This window comes from Struthio camelus, chromosome 4 (assembly GCF_040807025.1).
Source record: "Struthio camelus isolate bStrCam1 chromosome 4, bStrCam1.hap1, whole genome shotgun sequence".
Lineage (NCBI taxonomy): Eukaryota > Metazoa > Chordata > Aves > Struthioniformes > Struthionidae > Struthio > Struthio camelus.
The window spans coordinates 5,952,733-5,975,829 of record NC_090945.1 but is presented as its reverse complement, the minus strand read 5'-3'; the positions used below and the strand labels follow the sequence as shown (position 1 = coordinate 5,975,829).

At 47.4% G+C, this 23,097-nt stretch overlaps 1 protein-coding gene across 2 annotated transcripts in view; it reads left to right on the top strand.

Annotated features, from left to right (window-relative positions):
• FRAS1 (Fraser extracellular matrix complex subunit 1) overlaps positions 1–23,097 on the top strand; it is a 184,378-nt gene that overhangs the window by 143,577 nt on the left and 17,704 nt on the right. For both annotated transcript variants that reach the window (XM_068941185.1, XM_068941184.1), the window contains 22 exons: positions 254–522; positions 3,375–3,523; positions 3,968–4,130; positions 4,820–4,955; positions 5,953–6,143; positions 6,551–6,704; positions 7,297–7,560; positions 8,438–8,626; positions 8,972–9,091; positions 9,561–9,740; positions 12,040–12,164; positions 12,859–12,999; positions 13,867–14,094; positions 14,367–14,480; positions 16,069–16,219; positions 16,832–16,991; positions 17,569–17,731; positions 18,809–19,055; positions 19,982–20,326; positions 20,631–20,791; positions 21,434–21,581; positions 22,507–22,712. In XM_068941185.1, coding sequence (XP_068797286.1) covers positions 254–522; positions 3,375–3,523; positions 3,968–4,130; positions 4,820–4,955; positions 5,953–6,143; positions 6,551–6,704; positions 7,297–7,560; positions 8,438–8,626; positions 8,972–9,091; positions 9,561–9,740; positions 12,040–12,164; positions 12,859–12,999; positions 13,867–14,094; positions 14,367–14,480; positions 16,069–16,219; positions 16,832–16,991; positions 17,569–17,731; positions 18,809–19,055; positions 19,982–20,326; positions 20,631–20,791; positions 21,434–21,581; positions 22,507–22,712 — 4,004 coding nt within the window. The remainder of the gene's footprint in view (positions 1–253; positions 523–3,374; positions 3,524–3,967; positions 4,131–4,819; positions 4,956–5,952; positions 6,144–6,550; positions 6,705–7,296; positions 7,561–8,437; positions 8,627–8,971; positions 9,092–9,560; positions 9,741–12,039; positions 12,165–12,858; positions 13,000–13,866; positions 14,095–14,366; positions 14,481–16,068; positions 16,220–16,831; positions 16,992–17,568; positions 17,732–18,808; positions 19,056–19,981; positions 20,327–20,630; positions 20,792–21,433; positions 21,582–22,506; positions 22,713–23,097) is intronic.

The window sequence follows — 23,097 nt, the reverse complement described above, 5'->3', positions numbered from 1 at the left end:
TATATGTAATGTAAACATATATAATATAATTAGTATAATATAAATGTATAATATATAATATAACTTATACCAGTAATATAAATGATAAATAACCCTTAATGAATCCCCTCTTAACTCACACCTCTGTAAGGATGGTATTAAATGCCAGTTAAGCATGTGATTATGTTTTTAGCTAAATTGGAGCCTTAGGTGAGTTGGATTGGATTGTATTCTGAACAAAGTCAGTCTGACTTGTGCCTTTCTTTTTGGGAAGGTGACACCTTCACCTACGAGGACGTCACTCGAAATGCTCTGCAATATGTGCATGATGGTTCATCGACAGCTGAAGATGGTTCATCGACAGCTGAAGACAGCATGGAAATCTCTGTCACTGATGGTGTCACCACAGTGACAACGGTGCTGAGGGTGGAAGTATCCCTGCTGGATAACAGTGGTCCACAGCTGGCCCCTGGCTGCTTGTTGGCAATCACTGTGGCTAGTAAAAGCTCTGTGACTCTCTCTCGATTGCACCTCGCTTATATTGTAAGCTTCCATCTATTTCTGCCTAAACCCAACAAATGCTGCCAGCATCCCTTTCCTAATCCCCCCACAGACCCTTCATAGCACACACCTCTCTGCAGTCAGTGTGGATTCTTGGCAGAGAGCTCAAGTTTTGACTGTATCCTAACTACTGCTGCCAAAAAGGGGATAATGGGCTCTTCTATCCAACCGGGTTTAAAGTTATCCATGTTTGACTGAAACAGAGGTGAACTGCCATTCTAACATGAGAACTGAGTTAATCCCAGATTTAGGTACCAAACAGACTTGCTAATAAAGCACATGGATTTGCTCAGTGATAATCCCTTGACGATTTCTGTCTACCTGTCCTGTCCCCCGCTGCCTTTCAGAATTGCCTAGTTCTTTTTCTGGACATGCTTGAGGATTTTTTAAACAATCCAAGATGCTGCACTCCTTGGTAGCATGGAGGTGATCCCAGCGTTTCTGTGCTGTACAAGACTTACACTGCTGGTGAAATTCAGAAGAAAGAGGTCTTGCTCCTAGCAGTTGATCTAGCAGCAAAGACTGTAGCAGTGCATTGCAAGTATGCACATTCCTCCCCTTAGGGAGGAGGTGGGAGTGAAACCAAAGCACATGTGAGTGGCTGGAGAGACCTAACGTAATGGCTGTCAGAGGTGCTTAGAGAACAGCAGGAGGTTAGGCAGGATAAGAAGGCAGATGAATGTTTTTCCAAGGGATACAAGTCTGTACCCAGGGACCCGAGCAAATCTGCACAGACAAGGTTGTTAGCACGTGCACTAGAGATATAGCTGTGTTTTCATGTGGATCGTGTTACCCCAGCTTCTGGTTTTGTGATGGTTGCTCTCTGAGCAGTCAGGTTGTAGCTAGCCTGCTCTGGTGAAAATGCATTTTAGCTGCATTCTCTGTGCTGGCTTCATCCCTGTTGGCCACAGCGTTCTCAATTGTGCAAAGTTGTGAGCTCTAAATCCAGATCCCTCAGATGGCCAGAAGATGCTAGGCTGACCCATCCTTAAGAGACTCATTCCCCTTCCTGATAGCAATGATAGAAAGTTGTTGTGTGTCTCAGCTGGAGCGTACCAAGTCCGAGAGGTCTGGTCATATCATGTTGTTCCTGCTTCTCCATTAAGGAAGGCCTATGTTGAATATTCACAGCCCAGTCTCCTGTCTGGACTTGACTGATTTGATTGCTAGAGCTTTCCAGCACAGGCCAACTTCAAGGCCTCATGCTTCATTACAGTAGAAAATCTTACTGAGTAGTAAACCGACCTCTCCCCCAAAACATGACTTCATTGTTTTTTAACCAGTTTCTCATGCTGGAAAAGGTGAATCATGTCAGAAATACTTTTGTAAAATAAATCCTGGTGCAAGGAGGTGCAGTGAGTTTATGGACCAGCAGACCTGTTTAGAGAACGGTCTGTGTAATCTGGCTTTCTGGAGCTTTCACCAAAAAGCATCAACAAAACCAAGAAGAGCAGTTAGGGGCAAGTATTTTTTCCCTGTCCAAGATAGATATCTAAGTTAAGTTTGCCAATGTTATGTGCCATAAAAATTACGACTTCGGTAAAGCATATGAATCAATTGCACTGAGTCAGTAAACCATTGAAACTTGAACAATTCTTGTCCGACTGATTAAATGACCCTTCTGAAGTCTCTTCCACCTGTTAACAGCTTGGACTGCTTTGCTTTTAAATGTCATACCTGTTGCATACTCCTTGCACCAAGCCGCCAAGAAAGGCAGATGGGCTCAAATACTTTCCAGCACTTTTTCCAGGCCTGACAGGATTTGTGGGTCTCCCTAGGAAATTGGCAGCCAGTGCTTCATTTTCGTAGTGATTTGGCAGCAGACATGCAGAGAGGCGTATCATTGGGGTTTGCCAAAACCTCCCGGCAGGTGAGGCGCAGCATTACTCATTAAAGCCAAGTGCAGTTAGGTGCCAATCCTAATTGAATGCTTTTATAAATGCAGTTGGTGTGTTTTGGTACCTAAATCAATGCATAAAAATGGCTTTGAAGAACTGCTGATATATTGACAGTCTCTGTGGCTAAGCCAGATGGAAGTGATTTTTCAGAATTTTACCCTGTGCGTGCATATAACTTTTCACACAGAATTGGGGCGGTCCTGTCCTCCTCTTAAGAAGGAAGGCTGACATGGGAGCTCTTTGAGTTTATTCTAAGGCAGGCAACAGTCACAGAAAAGAGGATTTGACTCCTAAGCTATATGCTGAGGATATGATGACTTTTGCTTTGGTCTTATCCTTCAGGACCCCAACAAAAACTTTTAGGAGAAAGGTGCCACCTGAGCTCTGGTATCATAGTCATGGTTGTACTTAATGTAGTTATAAGGAGCCAAATTGAGCATTTAGTTTAATGTGGATCTGTCTTTTATAGCATTGCTCTCAGTTTGCCCTTTTTTTAACTAAGAACTGAGCTTAGCTCTGTGTCTCTGTCTGAAGCATGGGTTGGCAACAGTTACTCTCTCTGCCATGTATTAGTAACATTTTGGCTCAGTTTCTGTGGAGCCAGCAAAAGCATATTACGTAAGTGGTCCACTAGGAACGTAATTTGAAATTAAAAATACCAGGCTTATCTCGGACAATGTGTTGGTGTGATACAAGGACAGAGAGAAAACCTCTTGGTGCTGAAAGAAAAGCAAAATGCATTTTGTGGCACGTTCTGGGGATGTACATCCTGATGTATTCTGATCCTTTCCTCATCAGTAGAGCTTCGCCGGTATTCAACAGCTGAGGGTCTGACCCTGCTAGCTTGATGTATTTCTCTATAAAACATTTTCTTCCTCCTTCCATCTTAGTGGGGGGAAACAAAAGCTAATCTTTTTTTTTTTTTTTCACATTTAGGATAATAATTCTCCTGACTCAGAGATAAGAATCCAGTTACTATCTCTGCCCACGTACGGCACCCTCTTACGGATATCTGGCTCTCATGATGAAGAGCTTTCCAAGGTTTATAATTTCACCATGGAAGACATCAACAACCAGAGGATCAGGTATCAAAGAGCTCTTCTCCTTCAAGCTGTGCCAATTAAAAGCTTAATGGTTTCTCTGAAGGGAACTCAGGGCTATACTATATTAGTGCAATGTGTCAAAGATACTTTGTCCTTTCTAGGCTATTGTGTCCTATGAGATGATAAATGAGAGCATTTCCTGTGTACAGAAATAGGTATTTCTGTGTGTCTGAAATGCCAGAAGTTTGTGTAGCTTCAAACTATGAGGATATTTTTCTGTGTCTGCAATGTCATGGTGATATTTTAGATAAGCACCACTGAAAACGGTGATTTGAAAGAACTGGGAATGAGTGGGAAGAAGAGTTTGGAACTGAAGTGCCACTTCTCTTTGAAGAAGTGTGCGTTCATCTCGAAATGCGGGGAGGAGACGCTTTTGCCTGATTGTCGCGAGAGTCCCTGACCCAGATTGTGTTTTGACTTGCGCAGCTACTCCACTGTGTTTGAGACCAGCAATCAGCCAGTCACGGACATCTTCCACTTTGCTGTTTTTGATGCTGATAACAACCGGCTTGACAGCCAGATGTTTACCATCACTATCACATCTGCCCAGACAGCGCCATCACTCATTGCTTTTGCTGACCATATTACTGTAAGTGGCCACTGAGGATACCAAGAACAGTGACAAGAATGTGTTAGATGTGAGATGTGAGGAGCTGAACAGTCTTTTCCTGGATTCAGGGCAAATCACTGTGAAGTAAGGTGTTACACAGGCAATCTTGTGAGTGCAAAGAGTTAAATTACTCAAAGGCCAAAGGAAGCTGACAGTATGGCTGCATCCCTGAACCTCAGCTGCTTGCTTCTGTTCTGGTCAGGAGCTGGGTCCAAAAGTTGAGTCTGAAAACATCTGGGGCTTTGGATTGATACAAAGCATTTCAGACTCCTTATCGGAGCCTTTTGAAGTCATCTCCCTCCTTTCCAGCTTTGCATTCCCCCTCCCTTACCACCTTCAAAAGCTTCCCCTCAACAAGAAATGCAGACCTCGCCCTCCAGGAGGTCAGCATGACTCTGCCAGTCCTCTTTCTCTGCTGATAAAGCCCTCACAGGCTCCTCTTGAGGGCCAGGTAGGCTTTGTTCTTCCCCTCCCACCCCACCTCCCAGCTGATCTCGTGTTCAAACCATCTGCGGGAGGATGAGACGGGACTTTAGAGAAGTGAGCATGCAAGCACCTGGGAAGCCTCCTCCACAGAGTGACTGTGCAGACTCGTTCAGTAACGATTTGTGTGCTGCTGTGTGTTGTGTGCAGGGATGGTAGTTCTGTTGTATCCTTTTGTTTTCCAGGTGGATGAGGGGGGCAGGGTCCCACTGCTGGCTCATCACCACTTAGCTGCTGATTATGATACTGCTGTCAAGGAAGACCTGCGGGTCACGGTTATCACTCTACCTATGTACGGCTACATTGAAAATACTAAGACAGGTAAACTGCTTGACTATCTCTTCCTCCTCCTGGCCAGTGAAAGGGAGCATAGGAAATGCCACGCTGGAGCAGACTGTAGTTTTATCTCATCACAGTTCCTCTCTCCAGCTCTGGTTAGCGTCGGCTGATCACGAAGAGCTCTTAAGTCAGCATTACAAGATAACTTCTTTCCGGGGAGGCTGAGGCAATGAAAGCTTTTACAAGCCCATGCATATTTTCAGCGTGTTTTACTCTGGCTGTCCTTGTAGTACAGAGCAATCTTTGCCGAATTCCACCGAGCGTCACACTGAGCTTTAAAGCTGGGTAATCTGTGGCAGAGCATGACTGGTGACGCTGTCTTAGCTCACTTCGTTACTGAGAAGAGGTAGGATTCCTCTCATATTGTCCAAGGATGTTTATCTAAGGGGCTTGTCTGCTCACTGTGGTGTGTTGGTCCTAAAAGAGGTGACGTTTTACTTAAAGCATAACTTCCGTTTCTAAAATATCACCGTGTGTTGGCCAGTGTGGTGGCTTGTTACAACAGTTACTCCGTTTCTCCTGGAGCGCGTGCGTTGCTATCCGTTACGTATCATCCTTCTTGAATGAACTCCAGTTTGTGCCATTTTGGTAATGATGAGTCTCCTCTGCTTAGACAGGCCATGGCTGGGTATTTTTCTTGACTGTGAAACAGTTTTTCAAGGTAGAGCTTGATGTAGTGATTGTGATGAGGAGAGACGTTAGTGACTGTCTAATCACAGAATCATCATAGAAGAAAGCCTAAGTAATTCTGGGACTTAGGATCACTTGTAGTACGCATAAAAATACAGTTTCCCTGATGTCTGCTCTAATGCAGCAGAAATTACTTTTTGCATAGGTTCACCAGATAAGTGAAAACCACATTCCAGAAATGAACATCCTTCTGTGTCTCACAACGTGTCATTCTTCTCCTAATTCTGCTTTTTTCCCCCTGTTTATTAGTGAATCGAACATCCTTTCACTAGTGACATTCTGTTTGCAGGTGAGAGTTTTGGTCCGCAGAGTGCTGTGGCCACAGATGCCTCCTTCTCCATTCAAGATGTTCTAGAGAGCAGCGTTTATTACTTCCAGAGCGTCCATGAAAGCATCGAGCCAACAAATGATGTTTTCAGCTTTTACGTGAGCAATGGCTTCAGCCAGTCTGAGGTGCACAGCATTAATATCACCATTCAGGTGCGCACACGCTTTCTGGCTGCTGAAGCCCTCTCTTCCACCATAGACAAGTGGCTTTTAAGGTGCAGCTCCCTCTGTTTGTGAGGTGTGCTCTCCCCTTTAACATACGTGAAGGGGATTCAAGAGGGATTTCTTCCTCCTGTTTCCTTCCCCTAGCACAGGGATTGAACTCCCTGTCAAGCCAGGGAACAGTTGTGCATCGCAGCCTCTTCCCCAGGGCTTATTTCTGTGGTTCCATCTCATAAGCAGCCACGATGCTGAATAGATTAGGAGAGACTGATGTAGCCCATCCGTGTACCATGGCACCAGTGCTGTTATTTGGGAGCTTGTATTTCATTCCAGTAGGGAACAGTCATTTCCCCCTGGCCTTTTCCTTTCTGTGACTGTCTGCCTTTGGATCTGTACAGCGGCAGAATGATGAGCCCCCAAAGATGGTTCTGGAGCCTGTCAGAGTGCAGGAGGGCTCAGGTGTGGTGATTACCAACACCTCCCTCAGCCTGCAGGACTTGGACACCCAGGACAGTGAGCTTGTCATTGTGGTTACCAAAACTCCTGACCATGGTAAGTCCTGGCAAGCTCTGTCTGTGTGTGTGTGTGTGTGTGTGTGTGTGTGTGTGTGTGTGTGTGTGCGCGCACGCACGTGCTGAACAGCTCCTGATGTGAGAGAGAAGCCTGGCACATTCACATAAAGCATGTTTGCTCAGTGATGAGCAGCAGCCACATGGGGATTGCTCATCAGGACAGACCCATTCTTCGAGAGATTTCCCTCACTGTTTGTGGGAGGAGGGAAAGAGGGACTGAACACACTTCCCTGGGAAGTTCCCTTTTGTGTTACCCCATCCTGGTGCAGTCACCTGTTGTGGGATTCACTGTCAGAGAGCTGAGCAACTAGTGAAAAGCAAGGCAAGGTGGATAGGGAAGGCTGCTTTGTTTTGTTGAACCAGTGGGGGCTGTGTGCCCTCTTTTAGATCTCCTGTAAGCAGCCAAATTCTTACCAGCTTTGGCAATAAGCAGAAAATTTCCTTCAACTCTCTTGGCAAGACTCTGCGGTCAGAAGCTGTAAGGCCACATCCACCTCTGTGCATCCCACTGAGAGCTGACGTGCGAACCCCGACGGGCTGTGTTCTCCCTGTAATTTTCATGTGTTTGTCAGGTTATCTCCGCAGGAGGCAGACTGCCAGGGAGCCCATGGAGCACGGGCACGTGCTGTCCCAGGGCTCGTCCTTCACCTACCAGGACGTTTTGGATGAGCTGATCATTTATACTCAGAGCGGTGCAGCAGCACAGACGGATGAGTTTGGATTCTCCATCACAGATGGTCTCTACACCCAGCTGGGGAGGCTGGAGTTCTCCATGGAGCTGCAGAAGAATGAGCCACCCAAATTAGCTGTCAACAAGGGCCTGCAGCTTCCCGCTGGTACGGTATGAGGAGGGAGGATGGTATCTCATGTTTAGCCATCCCACTGGGAGATGCGCACATGTATTTCCCTCTGGCTGCAATTGCAAGGTGCAGGTGTGTGCTTACACCTCTGATATGACTAGGACAGTCTCTTCCAAATGTTCTTTTTCCTATAGTGGTGCACGGAGCAGTGATTCATTGGGGGGTGGGGGGAACGGGGGAGAATGACTTACACACAGATCACTCTGTGCTCTGTCTGTGCAAGTGTAGAAGGGAATACTGTAGTTCAGCCCTTGCCTCCCAAGAACAAATGTATAGTCTGGGGCTTTATGTTCATTCGCTGGGAAGGGATAAGCATGAAAGTATCTAACCACAGTCATGACAAGATTGCTGCAGTCTGAGGGTGTTCACCTTTCAGAAACTTTCCTCTGCCTTCAGCTTTATTTTATATTTTGGGAAATGTGACCACCATAGTTAGGTTGTGAAGTCTGTGCTGTGCTGATATGTTAGTCAGAAACACGAAATCACACAAGCCGCTGCTCCATGTCGGTGAAATGGCCTGGTGTGGCTCCAACCCACCTTGTAGGCCTGGGCTCCCCAGCAGGCCTGGTGTCCAGGCACTCGAGATGGGAACAAAGCATAAGCCTTCAGTGCTGCTTTGCCAAGTTAAGCATCCAGGTAGAGGCCTTGCATGGCCACTTCGTGGATCCTTATAGATGAGCCTTCTGCTTGTTTTCTCTGTGATGGAATTCTCCTTGCCCTCCCCCAAAAGTACCACTCCCAACTCTGTAATGTAAAATATGGTCTGCTATTTAAAAACTATATGGGCCAGCCTAGACAAGTCACTGGGCTGGATTGGGTGAAGCTACTGGTGGGCCTTGTCTCTCCGGTGCAGGCTCTGCAGCACGCCTCACAGATCAGCACTTGAGAGTGGCAGCTATTTATTTGGATGACACCAAGGTCAGATTTGTCATGAAGAAGGATCCCAGCGTTGGCAGTCTGCAGTTGACCAAAACTGATAATCCAGTCCAGATCTCTGTCAAAGGACCAGTGAAAAGTTTCACCCAGGCTGATCTAAATAAAGGTGAGAGAGCGATTTTAGCTAATCAGTGAGTCTCATGGCCAGATCTAAGTAAAATATGGCCACATCTTTATGTCAAGGGGAAGATGATTTGAAGCAGGGAAGGGAGAGGGAAAGAAGTAAAATAAGGTTGTTATGTTAGGGGAGAAACACATATCATAAAGCAAGTGCTAAGACATCTTTTTCAGCAGGAGAAAAAGAATGAAGAGAAGAAGTAGTGAAACCTGAATCCAGGAGTTCTGTCAAGCCCTGATTGCCTTGGTTAATGGTGCCAGCCTGGTTCCAAACTAAGAATTAAATGATGCAGCCTGTCATAAACTACCTCTTTTCTCCTGTCCCTCTCTCCAGGGCAAGTGACGTACAGTCACAAGAAAGGGGATGCCAGTGGAAATTTTGCCTTCACCTTTGATGTGATTGATGCAGATGGCAACCAACTGACGGACCAGTTTTTCTATATTAGTGTATTAGGTAAAAGATATTGCTGAAGTTATATTTTCTTTGCTGTAAAGCTCAGGCCTTCACAGAGTGAGATTCCCATCCAGCATGTATGGCAAGTTAAGGTGTAATTCTTGAGATGCAGTTTTTATTCACTGTTCCTTCAAAAGCCTTTGACGTTTGGGGCATGGGAAAAGTTCAGTGATACAAGGATTAGTTCTTTGGCTTGTGACAAACTCTCTGGAAAAAGTAGAAAAATCCCACTTGGCATCTTAGTGCTGTCTAAACATTATAATGTTACTGTCCCCTCTGTTAATGCTGAGGCCCCGAATACTCATTTCAGGATTACTAGTCTGGGAGAGTTCCCTAAAAAGGAGAGTGTTTCTGTGTATGTGTGTTTGTGTTGTGTTTTGCTTGCACATAAGTATCTGGTGTGAATAATACCAAGAAAAAGAGGCTGACTGTCTCCTAACTCTCTCCGTTTTGTACCTAACCCTTTTAGAGGACAGGCTCCCCCCCTCCATCATCGCTAACAAGGGGCTGGTCTTGGATGAGAACTCAGTGAAGAAGATCACGACCCTGCAGCTCTCTGCCACTGACCAGGACAGCGAGCCAGCCAAGCTCCGGTACCGGCTCACTAGGCAGCCGCAGCTGGGGCACCTGGAGCATGCTGCCTCCCCAGGTTTGCAGGAGGGCTTTTGGCTCTGTTGAGCACTTCTAACAGCAAAGCACCAAGGGCTTTCGAGCCCTAAAGGTTCACTGCATGAAAAATGTAGTTGGAGGGAGCGGGAGCAGGAATTATGTTCTCCACCAGCAAGCAAATGGTCATTAATGAAGAGCACTGGAGAGTAGGGTCAATGGAGACGGGGCAGCCTGATAATCAGGAGACGAGGATTTATTCAGCCGCTCGGTGAGTTTACGTCCCTTTGTAACCTCGCCTTGTGGGCCTTGCAGATCAGTCCAGTGCACCCCTGTGTGAATCTCCTCCTTCAGGACCTATGCTGCATCTGCATGGCAGGCAGCCCTTCTCTGTGACCATGTATAGTGCAGAGCTCAAAAGAATCCATCCCTTAATGTCCATGGTAACAGAGTATCCCTTGGTGAACAGATTACTGGCCAAAATGGGGGAGTAAAAGCAAGTTATGTCCCTTGATCCCTTAACTCCAGCCTCTTCTCCCAGCTCTGCTGGAGAGTGGGAGGGAACTAACCGCCAAGTTAGGAGGAAGATAAGTCCTGCATATTTGTGGTGTGATGGATATGCTGGATAATGAATTCCCAAAGACTCTGTAAGAGACTGTTTTAAACAGTGCAGTGTGCCCCTTCACACACTCTTCCACTTCAGCACTCCAGATTCTGGAGACCTTCTGGTAATTCAGGGTTTTTTGGTCAACTTTGTGAAACTCGGAAAAGAATTCTCTGAAAACCTGGTCTAAGTTTTAGAGTTGCCTTCCAAGCCCAGTTATCCCCGATAGTATGAGTGTGCCTAGTCTTTTTTAGTCTAGAACTGTGCTGTCATATAATATGCTCTTTTGGTGTAGATTACACTCACCTAAGATTTTATTTCTTCTTAGAATTTGGTTTCTTCTTAACACGAGATTAAAGTGTAAATCTCTGCTGTGTGTTTTCAGGATGCAGACAGTCCCGGTACAGCATAGTTTTCAAGTCTAATCTCCTCGCAGTCTAAGATGTCCTCTGACAAACATGTTGAGAGGGTAGGAATGGTGGATGAAAATTAGAAAAAAGCAAGCACCCTGCTGAGAGAAAATTAAAAACTTCAATGCTTTTGTCTAAATTGAAAACCAAACAGCGACTCTCATGCTTTTGAGATCCGAAAGAGCTGGATTAAGGTTTTATTCCTGCTGCTATTTCAAATGTGATGATTCCGATGTCTTTGCTTTTTTAGGTTCTTGTGGGACTAAGAAACATACAGGCTCGTGCACTGTGAAAGAATTGTTCTCGTGGTTTAAATGACCTAAACCTAAGGAGAAAGTACTGAAGCGCTCAAAAGAGCATATATTCTCACAAACTTTAAAACTAATGAGCTCCAAGTAAACCTTGGCTAATCATCCATTTTTGGGTCATTTATTTATACCAATTGCCTGCATCTTTTGTAGTGTGGCCAATACTTGTCAGTAGCCATTTAGCATGATGAGCTAGTGAAAACTGGTTTTTTTTTTCGAGGTTTTTCTTGTTGTTGTTAAGAGCAGTAAAACCGTCAAATGCACCAATGAGAGTTAAAGGTGCACGTGCTTTTTAAAATGTTTTTGGGTACCTTTCTGTGACTGTAGCTTTCTAATAACCTGTAAAGGTGTCACTATAAATCAGTGTTGAAAATGGGGCTTGGACTGTTCTGTACGCTGGGATAGTAGGAGGGGAAAAGAGAGCAGACAGTGCCCAGGCTCCTGCGCTCGCCCTCCGGAGGGTCTCTTCCTGCCGCTGCTGGAGACAGTGCCAGGTCAGGTGGGCCACTGCTCCGCCTTCGTGGGACGTTTCTTATGTTCTTCTTTCTTATGGTTTTGAAGGCATTTTTGAAAACTGTGACGTGAGGCTATTCTTACGCTAACTGAGGCTGGGAACCTTTTGCCTATACTGAGTAATGCCATGGTTAAAGCTGTCCTGCCCAGCAGGGGAAATCAAAGCTGTTTCTCACAGCCTCTCTTGCTTTGTGCCCTGAGTGGCCTGTCCCCAGCGAGGTGCCCTGGCAGTGTGACGCGCCATCATATAATTTGAAGTCTGTGAAGAAGTCTGTACTTCTCTTTGCAGAAGGGGGGCTGCTATGTTAATTGAAAAGTTGTGGAGTTGAGTTTTCAGTAGGCTTTGTGCCAGCCAAAGCCCTGGCTCAGTGGAGGTTCATGGTACAGCCTGAATGAGAGCAGAGCAAACCAAGAGTGAGTGCCCATGGCTATATGTGTCCAGCTACCTGTATTTTTCCCTGTCTCACTGTTTCTGTTGCACGTTTTCCTTGATTGTTCTTTTTCTAGGGACAAGAATTAGTTCTTTCAGCCAGGCAGACCTGGCCTCTCGCAACATCCAGTACGTCCATACCAGTGACACTGAAAAGCATGCTGACGCATTCACCTTTTCTGTGTCTGATGGGACAAATGAGGTAGGTCCCAGCATGATTTTTCCTCGAGTCAGAGCAGGCTCTTGATTCTGTAACGTGTGATGGGAGTCATTTTTCCTCCTGTGTGCTTGTGAGACACAGATACGCATAGCAAAGGAAATGAAGCAAGCCACATATAGGCTTTTAACTCAGCAGCGGTGCATACTCTTGCTCCTCTTGCTGTCGGAGATCTTACGTGCTGCAGGAAGGGAGAGAGAGCCCTTTGCACGGAAAGGGGAGCAGCCTGAGTTGTAGCCCCTTCATACATGTTTACCAGGATGTCAGTGTCTGGTTTTCATCTGCTGAACAATCAGTACTGAAGCTCATGTTCATCCAGTACACCGACAGAGGGGCCAGAAACAAGGCTAAACCCTTGAGAAATGTCTCCTTCCTACTTTCTGAAAAGTGAAATCACAGTTGCAGAGAGAAGGGGACAAAGCAGAGTTGAGTGACAGAAAACAAAGTGTATCTCCATAAAGATCACGGAAAGATGATGAAGGAATTGCTGGAGAGGGGTAGTAGAGGTCATATTCACATGATTTCAGCTCAGAAGCTCTTTCACAGAAGGAAAACAAGGCCAAAATAAAGAAACCCGTACTCAGTGGTTACTGTGGTCTCCGCATAGCACTATCATTTCAGTTGCGTTGCGCTCTTGGTAGATTGCATTCATCAGGAGAGGCTTTTCCTTCTCTTCTAGGTGAGCCAGACATTTGACATCACTATTAACCCTGTGGATGACTCCCTACCTGTAGTGCAGAGCTCTGGGATGAGAGTTCAGGAAGGTGTGAGGAAAACCATCACAGAGTTTGAGCTTAAAGCAACAGATGCTGACACAGAGGTAAGGCAGGGCTCCCCCTTGCCTCCTCCCTACCCCGTCCTGCTGCACATCTGGGCTATCAGAAAAAATGGGCTTATGTTCAAAGAGAGAGATTATAGTGAGTGTCTTCCCTCCCTGCTCATACCCTGTCTGATCACAACTTCAAACAAACAACTTGGCGGGAGGTCCCATTTGTATATAAATAGATAAATGAACATTTGAGCAAAGCAAAGTCTTGGCATGAGAAATGTATACTTCATCTAGGGTGTCTCTTGGACACATAAACAACAAAAACCTGCATGAAAAATATTTAGAAGTTGCTGTGATCAGAGCTAGTGCTTGCCCTATCCCCACCTCCTCCTGAACATTGTGGACTTGACCTGAGTAGCACTGAGCTTATGCCTGTATGTATTTCCTCCTCCTCGTTCTGGGTCTGACTGGAGGTTAAGCTGTCCCATGCTGGTTGTACCTCACTGGGCAACAGTTTCCTTGGTGCAGGAGAGCTCCTGGCTCACTGTTACTGCTCTGAGCCAAAATGGAGGTTGTCACTGCTTCCGTGGAGCAGCTTTGCGTATTTGCTACCCTGTGCCAAAGTGACGAGGGGCACAGTTGCTTAGAATGGCTGCAGGAGGAGTGACTGCTCCTGTGTTTGAGGGGTTGTCACGAGGGCGAGAGCCACCTCAGACCAGCCAAACCAATAGTTTGGATCTGATGTGTCTGGCCTAGCTCTCCCCAACTAGGGTATTGTGTACTGGAAGAGAGATGGGGCAGGGCCAGGGCTCAGGGTGAACTGTTTCAGTGTGCAGTGCTGCCTCAAGCTGGAGTGACCTGCCCGTCCAGATCCCGGGGGCTCGTCCTCACCTTCGCCACCCTGTCTCCTTGGTGCAGGCTGAGTCAATCACGTTCACGGTCGTGCAGCCCCCCCGGCATGGCCTGATCGAACGCACTAACAATGGGCAGCGTTACCACCAAGCCACCACCTTCACGATGGACGACGTCTACCAGAACCGCATCAGCTACAGTCACGACGGCAGCAACTCCCTGAAGGATCGCTTCACTTTCACTGTGTCCGATGGGACCAATCCCTTCTTCATTGTGGAGGATGGAGGGAAGGAGGTAAGGGGAGGAGGAGGGAGGTGAGGGAGACTTTCTGTAGCTGGTAGACAGCTCCTCTCAGAGGAGGAAGACTCAGCTGCTGTCACTCCACTGAAGATAAGGGTTGAGTATTCTCAGTTATGTGCTACCATGTGTTTGTTCACTGGTGTCCCAGCTTTGGCCTTTGTGTGTGCAAACTTGCCCGCAAAGAAGCTTAAGGGAGCCAGACTGATAATATGGTGGCCAAGGCCTTGATTCCCAAAGTATCAGCTGTGACTCTGAACATTTGTCAGGTTGTGACAGCGGCACCGCAGCGCTTCAAAGTGGACATTCTCCCTGTGGATGATGGGACGCCCAGGGTCGTCACCAACCTAGGTTTGCAGTGGCTGGAGTACACAGACGGCAAGGTAACTGGCTGCCTGGGTTTGGCTTAGGTTGTTGCTCAGGCTGTTTCAGGAGGAGGGGGTTCACAGAACACCTGGACTGTTTCGGCAGAAAGCAGGTGCTCCGCTGTGCCATGGAGTGTCTTGGAAAAGGCAGAAGTGCGCAGGGATGCCTGTGCTGCAGCTCTGTTAGCTAAAGCGGGCAGCCTGACGTGAAGGTAGAGAGGCGACTGATGCTGAGCCTAAGAGGGGAGGGTCTGTGCTCAGTGGGCAGGGAGCATTAGGCGGGGAGATACTCCTGCTGGGGAGCCAGGAGCCTTGCTTGCTGCAGGAGGCTCTTTCCTGGCAGGCCCGAGCACAAGATGGGGGAGAAGCAGCGCAGGATCTAGGGAGTCTCGTTTGCTGTGGTGCTCTGTGATGGCGGAGGCAGCTTCAACCCTTTGCACAGCCAGTGCAGACTTCCAGGAGCAGTGGGTTTTCCACCTGCTTTAATGTGCCAGAGCGCTGCAGAACTGCGTGCACTGCTGGAGCTCAGGGAGGTGTCTTGGGGCAAGGGGAAAAGCTGCTTCCCTCCCATTAGCAGGAGCAGCAAGCCTGACTCTTCTTGGCTCGCTCACAACCTCTCACGAGCTCAGCACAGTCCCGCTCCCTTCTGCCTCTTTCCTGGGCAGATTTGTCGTGCGCCTTACTCCTCATCGCTGGGGCAGCATATTTTCAGTTTTACTGATGGCTGAGAAGCCTTCACTATGTGCCGCAGCAGCCCCAGTGGAGATGGCAGCTCTCAAAGAAAGGTGGTACACGGTTCCTTACCGTGACATATCTTTGTTCTACTGAAGTCCGTACAAAACCCTGGGAGCAATCTCTTGTGCTCATTTTTGAGGACCCAGCATTAGCTGCAAAGAAATACTCCAGTTCTTTCCAGGAAAAAGGGGCTGGATGACAGCGTATTAAGAAATGGCTATCTCAACTCAAATTCCTGACTTAGGAGAAAGCATTCCTGCAGCCTCAGGCAGCTTAATGCTCTCTCTCTCTTTTTCCCCACCCTATTAAAGATGTTTTCTCCTTAAAGAGAAAGCAAAATGTGGTGAAACTGTGGCGTATCTACATGAGGTCATTGAAAGAGGATTAGTACAGGCTCGCTAAAGCAGCATGAACTGTTCTGAGTGAAACCCTTAAACCTGAGGCCATCTGCAAACACTTTTGGTGAAGACAGGCCTCGCCTGAGCTTCAGCCCAGTTTGTGGAAGTGTGGTTTCCAGGTGAAACCAGGAGGTTTGCCCTAGCTTTTTGTCCCAGCTTGACAGGGCTTGGCAGCTTGTTCTAAAACTGCTTTTGCTAGAGCCACTTTTTTTTTTTTTTTTAAACAAACCAGATCTGAGGCAGAACTTGAATTCTTCCTGTGCTGTCAAACATCATGTGGGACATGACTAGAGCTCTACAGCCTCTATTTGTTCAAGGCCACTCTTTGTGCCCTGTACTCTTAAATCCCCTAGCTTTTCCCTCATAGAGCACTGTTTGATAGAGGGGTGGTTGGGCTTTTCAGATGGGCAGTCGATCAGGCTTGCACTGCTGGATCTTCAGAGTTTAACTCCCTCGGTTTGGCTTTAATCCAGGCAACCAACGTAATCACTAAGAAGGAATTACTGACAACAGATCCTGACACAGACGACAAACAGCTTATCTATGAGATAACAACCGGTCCCAGACATGGATATGTGGAGAGCAAGTTGAAACCAGGGACAGCTGTGACCACCTTCACCCAGGGTATGGAAGCTGGGCTGCATGTTGTTACTTTTTTCCTTTGGCTGCCTCAGTTTATCAGGATAGCCTGTGTCTCGTCTGGTACAAATGCAATCAGCACTTCTGCTGTCTCTTCTCATCAGGCCTTGCCAAGCAAGCCTGGCCTCCCTTGGGCTCAGTACGTGCAACCAGAAAGAATGGAAGAGACCTATTATTTTGGGGCTGGAGCTTGGGAAAGTTACTTTACACTGCAGAGAGTCAGAGAGCCCTGAACGTCTCAGCAGTGAGCAGAAGCCCTAATAGGACATACAAGCTTATAGAGCAGAGCTGGAATATGTGCTGCTTAGGCAAATGCAGATTCCATGTGTTCGGCCAAAGCTACTTTAAATTTACTGTATTTTTAAATATGAGCCATTAAAGGTAAGGATTAGGCAAAGGAATTGTCTGTCACAGCTTGTAGGTTGGCTTCTATCACAGATAAGACTGTTGAGGCTGTAAAAGAAAGCCTCAGCAGCATAAAGGGTACATGTACAGGACCCAAGCTGTGCAGCTGTGTGCATGCATGCATGTGCACTGCTTATCTGTAAAACTATGGTTGAATTTCTGGGTCGGCTCACTGGATGTCTCTTCTGGCAGAGGATGTGAACCAGGGCCTCATTCGGTACGTGATGCATGAGGAGAAGATTCAGGAGACCATGGACAGCTTTCAGTTCCTAGTGAAGGACAGCAAGCCCAATGTGGTCAGTGGCAATGTCTTCCATGTCCAGTGGTCTCTTATCAGCTTTACATACACCAGGTAAATGCCATGGGGTTTACAGCGCTCTTCAGACAGATGGGGTCTTATTCGGAGCAAGGCAGGTTGAGCCAGATCTGAAATAAGTGATGGACCTGTAGCATGCAATGAAATTTCTGGAACCGTTACCGTCATTTGTGACTGCGTTTCACTCGCACCCCATCAGGACTGAGGTCTCGCTGCTGTGCACTGTAGTTCTACACATGGCAGTCCCACTGGTGATTTTTAGGTGGTGGTGGGGACGCAACCGCAGCCAGTATGGAAGAGGGAATTCATGCGTGTGTCAGTGAGGAAAAGTGTCTGTTAGGTTAAATCATGGAGCAGGGTTGCTGAATAGCTGACATCTACCCAAGTCCCAGGTTTGGAGAGTACCATTTGCCTCTTGGTTAGTAGTGTCCCCTGGACTTTCTGTGGAGGCATCAGTCAGCCTGAGTTTATGGGGCTCAGTATCAGTATTAACACATGAGGTTTGCTCCCCACTCCAAAGGTCTTGATTCCCACATTCCCTGTAGCGTGTCAGTGCCGTCGGCCAGTGCGTTAAGCAGTGCCCTGTATTTGTCCCAATTTAATGTGTTTTCAGCTACAATGTCAGTGAGAGTGCGGGCTCTGTGAGTGTCACCGTGCGGCGGATTGGTAACCTCAACCAATACGCAATCGTCTTGTGCCGCACAGAGCAGGGAACGGCCACCTCCAGTGCCGGTTCACAGCCCGGAGAGCAGGACTACGTGGAGTACGCAGGGCAGGTAGGTCAGGAGTGCCGGGAGAGGGAAGGGCTGACTGTGGCACATGCCAGCAAGCGTGGAGTGAAAGTGAAGACAGGAGGGCAGAGCTCACTGGGAAACTGGTGGGAAGCGGAAGCGTCAAAAATAATTGCTAGGGTTTTTCTCTGTCCCCAGCCTTTTCTTCCATTAGAATCCTCTTAGAATATGGACACTGGAATTTCATAAAGGATTCCACTGTCTCCCCAGTGCTGCATATGGGCTAAAGTTACCCCTCTTCTCCCATGTGCTGTTTCCCTCTTTGTCCATCTAAGGATTGTGTTAGTGATCCTCAACATAGCACTGGGAATTCATATTGATGTCTCTTCCCCAGTGGTTCCCCAAGAACTTTTTCAGAAAGCCCACTTTTCCTCATGATCTACCCTCCTTTGTCTTTGTCCTGTACAGCTTTGGGAGCAGCCAAAAGCCCTGAGTTTTGTAATTACTGCTAATTTGATAAAGTGTCATCATTATTTTCATCATTATTTTGAGCATATTTAAGCAGTGCTTCCTTTTTTTTTTTTTTTTAATTCGAGTAGTTTTTGTGATCCTTTGACCCTAAGCAAGGTCAGCAATGTGTTTAGGCATGAGAGCTAGAAACACTCCGTCTCTTTGTAAAGCTTATGGTACAATATTAAAGAGTCATAGTAGAACTGATAAAAACACGATGGAGACTGTCAGGATATTTCATTTCTAAAAGTCTGATTTTTATTTTCTTTCAGAAAGGGTTTCTTTTTTATCGGGACTTTACGTTGGCAAATGCCCTTTGGGGCAGCGCTTTGATAGGCCACAAATGTTACAGGCTTGCCTAGGTTGGAGCGCCACTCATGGTCATGCAAAAGGCTAAAACCATGAGTGAGATCAGAAGGGGTAGGGGCCCAGGCACTGCGTTTGCTGCTACCTCTCACCTTCAGTCATCATTTATCTTGGGCTTCAGTTGTTGCACGACACTGCCCCATGCACAGGACATGAAGGCAAGGGAAGGCAGGAAGGACAGAAAATTTTGGTCCAGAGAGAGCAGTCCGCTGACAGCTGTGCATGTTGCTGCCTTCCCCTTTCCAGGTGCAGTTCGAGGAGCGGGAGGACACCAAGGCCTGCACCATCGTTATTAATGACGACGATGTCTTTGAGAGCACGGAGAGCTTTGCCGTGGAGCTCAGCATGCCGGCCTACGCTCTGCTGGGAAACATCACCCGGGCCATGGTCACTGTCACTGATGCCGAGGACGAGCCCACCCTGCAGTTTGACAGGAAGACATACCATGTTAGCGAGAGCGCTGGTTTTCTGTCTGCTCCCGTTGAAAGGAAAGGTGGGTCGAGCCGGACAGAGCAACTGTCTGTGCTCTTGCAAGGCTCTGCGGCACAACAGCAAAGGCAGCTCTGTGGGCATTGAGCGCTGTGGGCGTGATGTGCAGAGCCTGCACCAATTCTGCAAAGGGTGGATGGGAAGCCCTGGAGACTGTAGCCGACAAGAAGGTGACAGATGACAGCTGTAGGACCTGCCCGTGTCCTGTGAAGTGCCTGTGGCTGCCTAGAGCTTGGCTTTTAATTCTGTACTTTATAGACAATAGAAACAGTTTATTGAGTGTATCCTGCAGTCTTTTATCACATGAGTAGGATCAGTGCAAGGCTACTGAGGGGTCTTTGCTGTATATACCTTTGTCAGCCTCAGGCGAAGGGCTGTTTCCGGTTGCCAGGCAAATGTCAGTGACCTCTAAAACAAGTGGTGTTCCCTAGGGATTTGTTTGGGTTTGGTTTGGGTCTTTTTTTTTCCCTTCCTTCAAAAGCAGCTTTATGGTGCAACTGAAATGACAGATAGCTTGATTTTTTCTTTCTCAAGTCTGTTGCCAGTCTTGCCAAACTGAAGTTCTCTGCATTTCGATCCGTTTCTCCTGCTACTTTGAGCAGAGGCAAACTTTTGTTTCTATTTGCTGCTTCCTTGTGATCCAGATACTGTGATCTGTGCAGACCCTGTCACTGTGCTGTATATTCTGTCATAGGCAAGCGCCACTGGCTCCCCGAGGGTGGTGACCAAGAGTGCAGATTTGGTGTACGCGTGGAAGTCCACACCTAAGCCTGCTTTTGTGCTAGTTCAGGAGCAGGGATGGTGTTCTCTATACTCCCCCACCTGCTTTGCAAATGCTACTTTTTTAATTTAAATGGATAACGTCCAACTTCTTCACTAAACGGAGTAAAAGAATTTGCACAGAGTTATGGGTTTTTCTGTTGCATCTAGGGGATACCAGCAACACCGTGTCTGCCGTTTGTTACACTGTCCCCAAATCAGCCAAGGGAAGCAGCCTTTATATGCTGGATTCTGGCTCCGACTTCAAGTCCCGGGGGATGACAGATGACAGCCGCATTGTTTTTGGGCCGGGTGTCACCATGTCGACATGCGACATCACGCTGATCGATGACAGCGAATATGAGGAAGAGGAGGAATTTGAGATTGTATTGGCCGGTGCTTCCGATAATGCCCGCATTGGAAGCCTGGCTTCAGCCAGCGTCTTCATCGGTGGTCCCAATGATGCCTCTACTGTGTTCCTCGGAAATGCTACTTTTACCGTCAGTGAGGCAGCAGGTGAAGAACAGCAGAGGTTCCCCCAGGGGCTGCTGTGCAGCGTAAGGGCTGCTTACCGTGAGCATGCGTTTTCACCAGGGTGAGGCATTAGGAAGAGTGGTTTGGTGCACTGCAGCAGACCGTGAAAGATACGTGGTGGGTTTCTGCTCTTCCCTCTGCCCCCGAGGGAGTTCTCTGCAATGGTCCTTTCTCAGTGCAGGGGCAGTGATGAAGGGAGGAGGGCACACCAAAGGGAGAGGAAGTGGTTTTGCGGTGCCTGGCTACCTTCTGATCTTGGCTCTCTTGTGTGCAACTGATGATGCAGGAAACATTGAAATTCCGGTCCTCCGGCAGGGACCTGATCTCTCCATCCCCGTCTCTGTGTGGTGTGCCACGCGGACATCAGACCCTCCATCTGCCAGCCCAGGAATTGACTATATCCCCAGCTCAAGGAAAATAGAGTTCAGGCCAGGCAGGACGGAAGAGGTAAGGAGCCCCTTCAGTCGCTGAGGAGTCTGCTCAGTCTGATGACACTGAGTAGCTCAACATTGGTTAGATGTTTGACAGCAGATCTTGAAAGACATTGTTCCTGCCTCAAGAGGCTTGGACAAGGGATTTTTAAAGGATCATATAGCAATGAATTCATGACCTCTGGTCCGTGTTTAGGTATCTCGTGCCACCCATGCGTTTAATGGTCTTTCTGCATTCCTAAAAATGTGAGAGGATGGGGAGTGCTGTACAAGAGAGGGTACGTAAAGGAAGCTGAGGGTTAACGCATGATTACTGTGTGCCAGGTACTGCTGCCTGTTAACTACCTCAAAGGAGGTGAGGCACTTGGATGGTGCAGGAGAAGTGTTAATGAATATGTCAGGCACAGATTCGCATCAGGTCAGCGCTCCAGTCAGATTCAGTGAGAACACCTCTCCCGGGGTAAAAGGTGACTGCCTGTTCTCTGAAGTAATATGCCTGATTGATCTACAACATTGTTTCCAGAAGAACAGTCATTGGTTAATGAACGTAGAAAAGGCCCGAATGGGATGCCCAAATGAGAGTGCCAGGAATCTCTGCCTTTTCACAGAAAGATGAGAGTTTGCATCTCTAAAAGTGGGATTTCTGCTTTCCTTTTAGTCTTGCACTCTGACGATCCTGGACGATGCTCAGTACCCGGTGATAGAAGGGGTGGAGACATTTGTTGTCTATCTCAGCTCACCCCATGGAGCTGAGCTGACAAAGCCTTTCCAAGCAATAGTGGCCATAAATGACATCTTCCAAGATGGTAAGCTATCCATGACAACTCTACCTGGTCCATCCTAGCCTCATCCTTAACACTTCTGCACAGCAGGAGACCTGTCCAAGTAGAGTTACTCCTAGGCTGGATTTAGCCTATGGTTTTGGGATCCTCCCGTTCCATTCAGCTGCCTTGTTCTTTCCATGCATCGCTGTCCACAAGTGCATGGAGTCTTTGGAAGTGCAGAATAAATTGTCCAGTAGAGTTCCCTTGCTTTCAGGCAGGCTTTGTCTCCTCTGCTCGGAGCTCAGTCCTCATTCATGCTGTCTATGGGCCAAAGTCCCCCGTACTGTGTGAGAATGTTTCACAGTGTGCGTCCTTCCTCGTGTGTTTTGACCTCTTTCATGCTTGCTTGCCTAAGGAAAGCACCACCTGCATAATCTAACTTTGTAGTAGTCTATAATCACTTCTGCCTTTTTTTCTTCTGTTGCAGTCTGCCCTCCTTGCTGCAAGCCATTTCTTTTATGTCTGTCCACAGACAGCAGGATAATGCTTTGAGGTCAAGCACCTAGTTCGGGTATTGAGTCTCATATAATCCCTTCTTGACATGTTTCACAAACACACCCTCCCTATTACCTGCAGGCCTGTCTTGTTCTGCAGCACCAAAACGTTGGGGAAGAAACAAGTTTCAGCAACCTTTGAAGCAGGTGACTTAAGAGGTGATTAAGAGAGATACCTTGTCCTTTCTGAAGGACAGCAGGGTCTGTGAGTCCTGTCGTCCGTGGAGGGCTGAGAGCAATAAAGGGTCCTGGTTTGTTTGAAACCAAATCCTTTACTGAGGCACAGTGAAGCTGCCATTTCATTCTCTGGCTGTCAGACTCCATGCAGCATTTCTCCAAGAGTTTACATACCTCCATTAGCTTCTATCTCTCTGGGGAGCTCAATGCTGCTTGACTTGTATTGCCTCCTGCAGTACCCAGCATGCAGTTCAGCAAGGATGTGTACACGGTGAAGGAGAAGGAGGGTACCCTGCACATCCCCATCTTCCGCACTGGGGACCTGAGCTATGAGTCCTCTGTCAGGTGCTACACCCAGAGCCAGACGGCAGAGGTCATGGAGGACTTTGCAGAGAGGAGAAATGCAGAGGAGTCCCGCATCACTTTTTTGAAAGGGGAGAAGGTGAGTTGAACCCATCTTATTGGGAGAGTGAAGAGCCGTGGATGGGAGAGGTTCAGATCTCCTCACTGACTCTCTGGTGTCAGAGGCGTTCTGCAGAGCTGGTTCCACAAACGCTTAAAGTCACGAATCCTCTGGTTCTGGATATATGAAAGGACTCCAGAGGGAGTCTTTGTTCATGATGAGACTGGTTAAAACATGAAAAACAAATCCTCTATGTCAGTAGGACTCAGGACTGTTGTAGCAGGGAGCTGTTGATTTGTGGAAGTAGATGTCTTTCACTGCTGTGTCTTACCATGTAACTGCTGGTTTGTCCACCCTGAGGAAATAGCCTTAAAAACAGAAGAGTACTTCTTCCAGGGTTGACAGTACTCGGATATTAAATGCT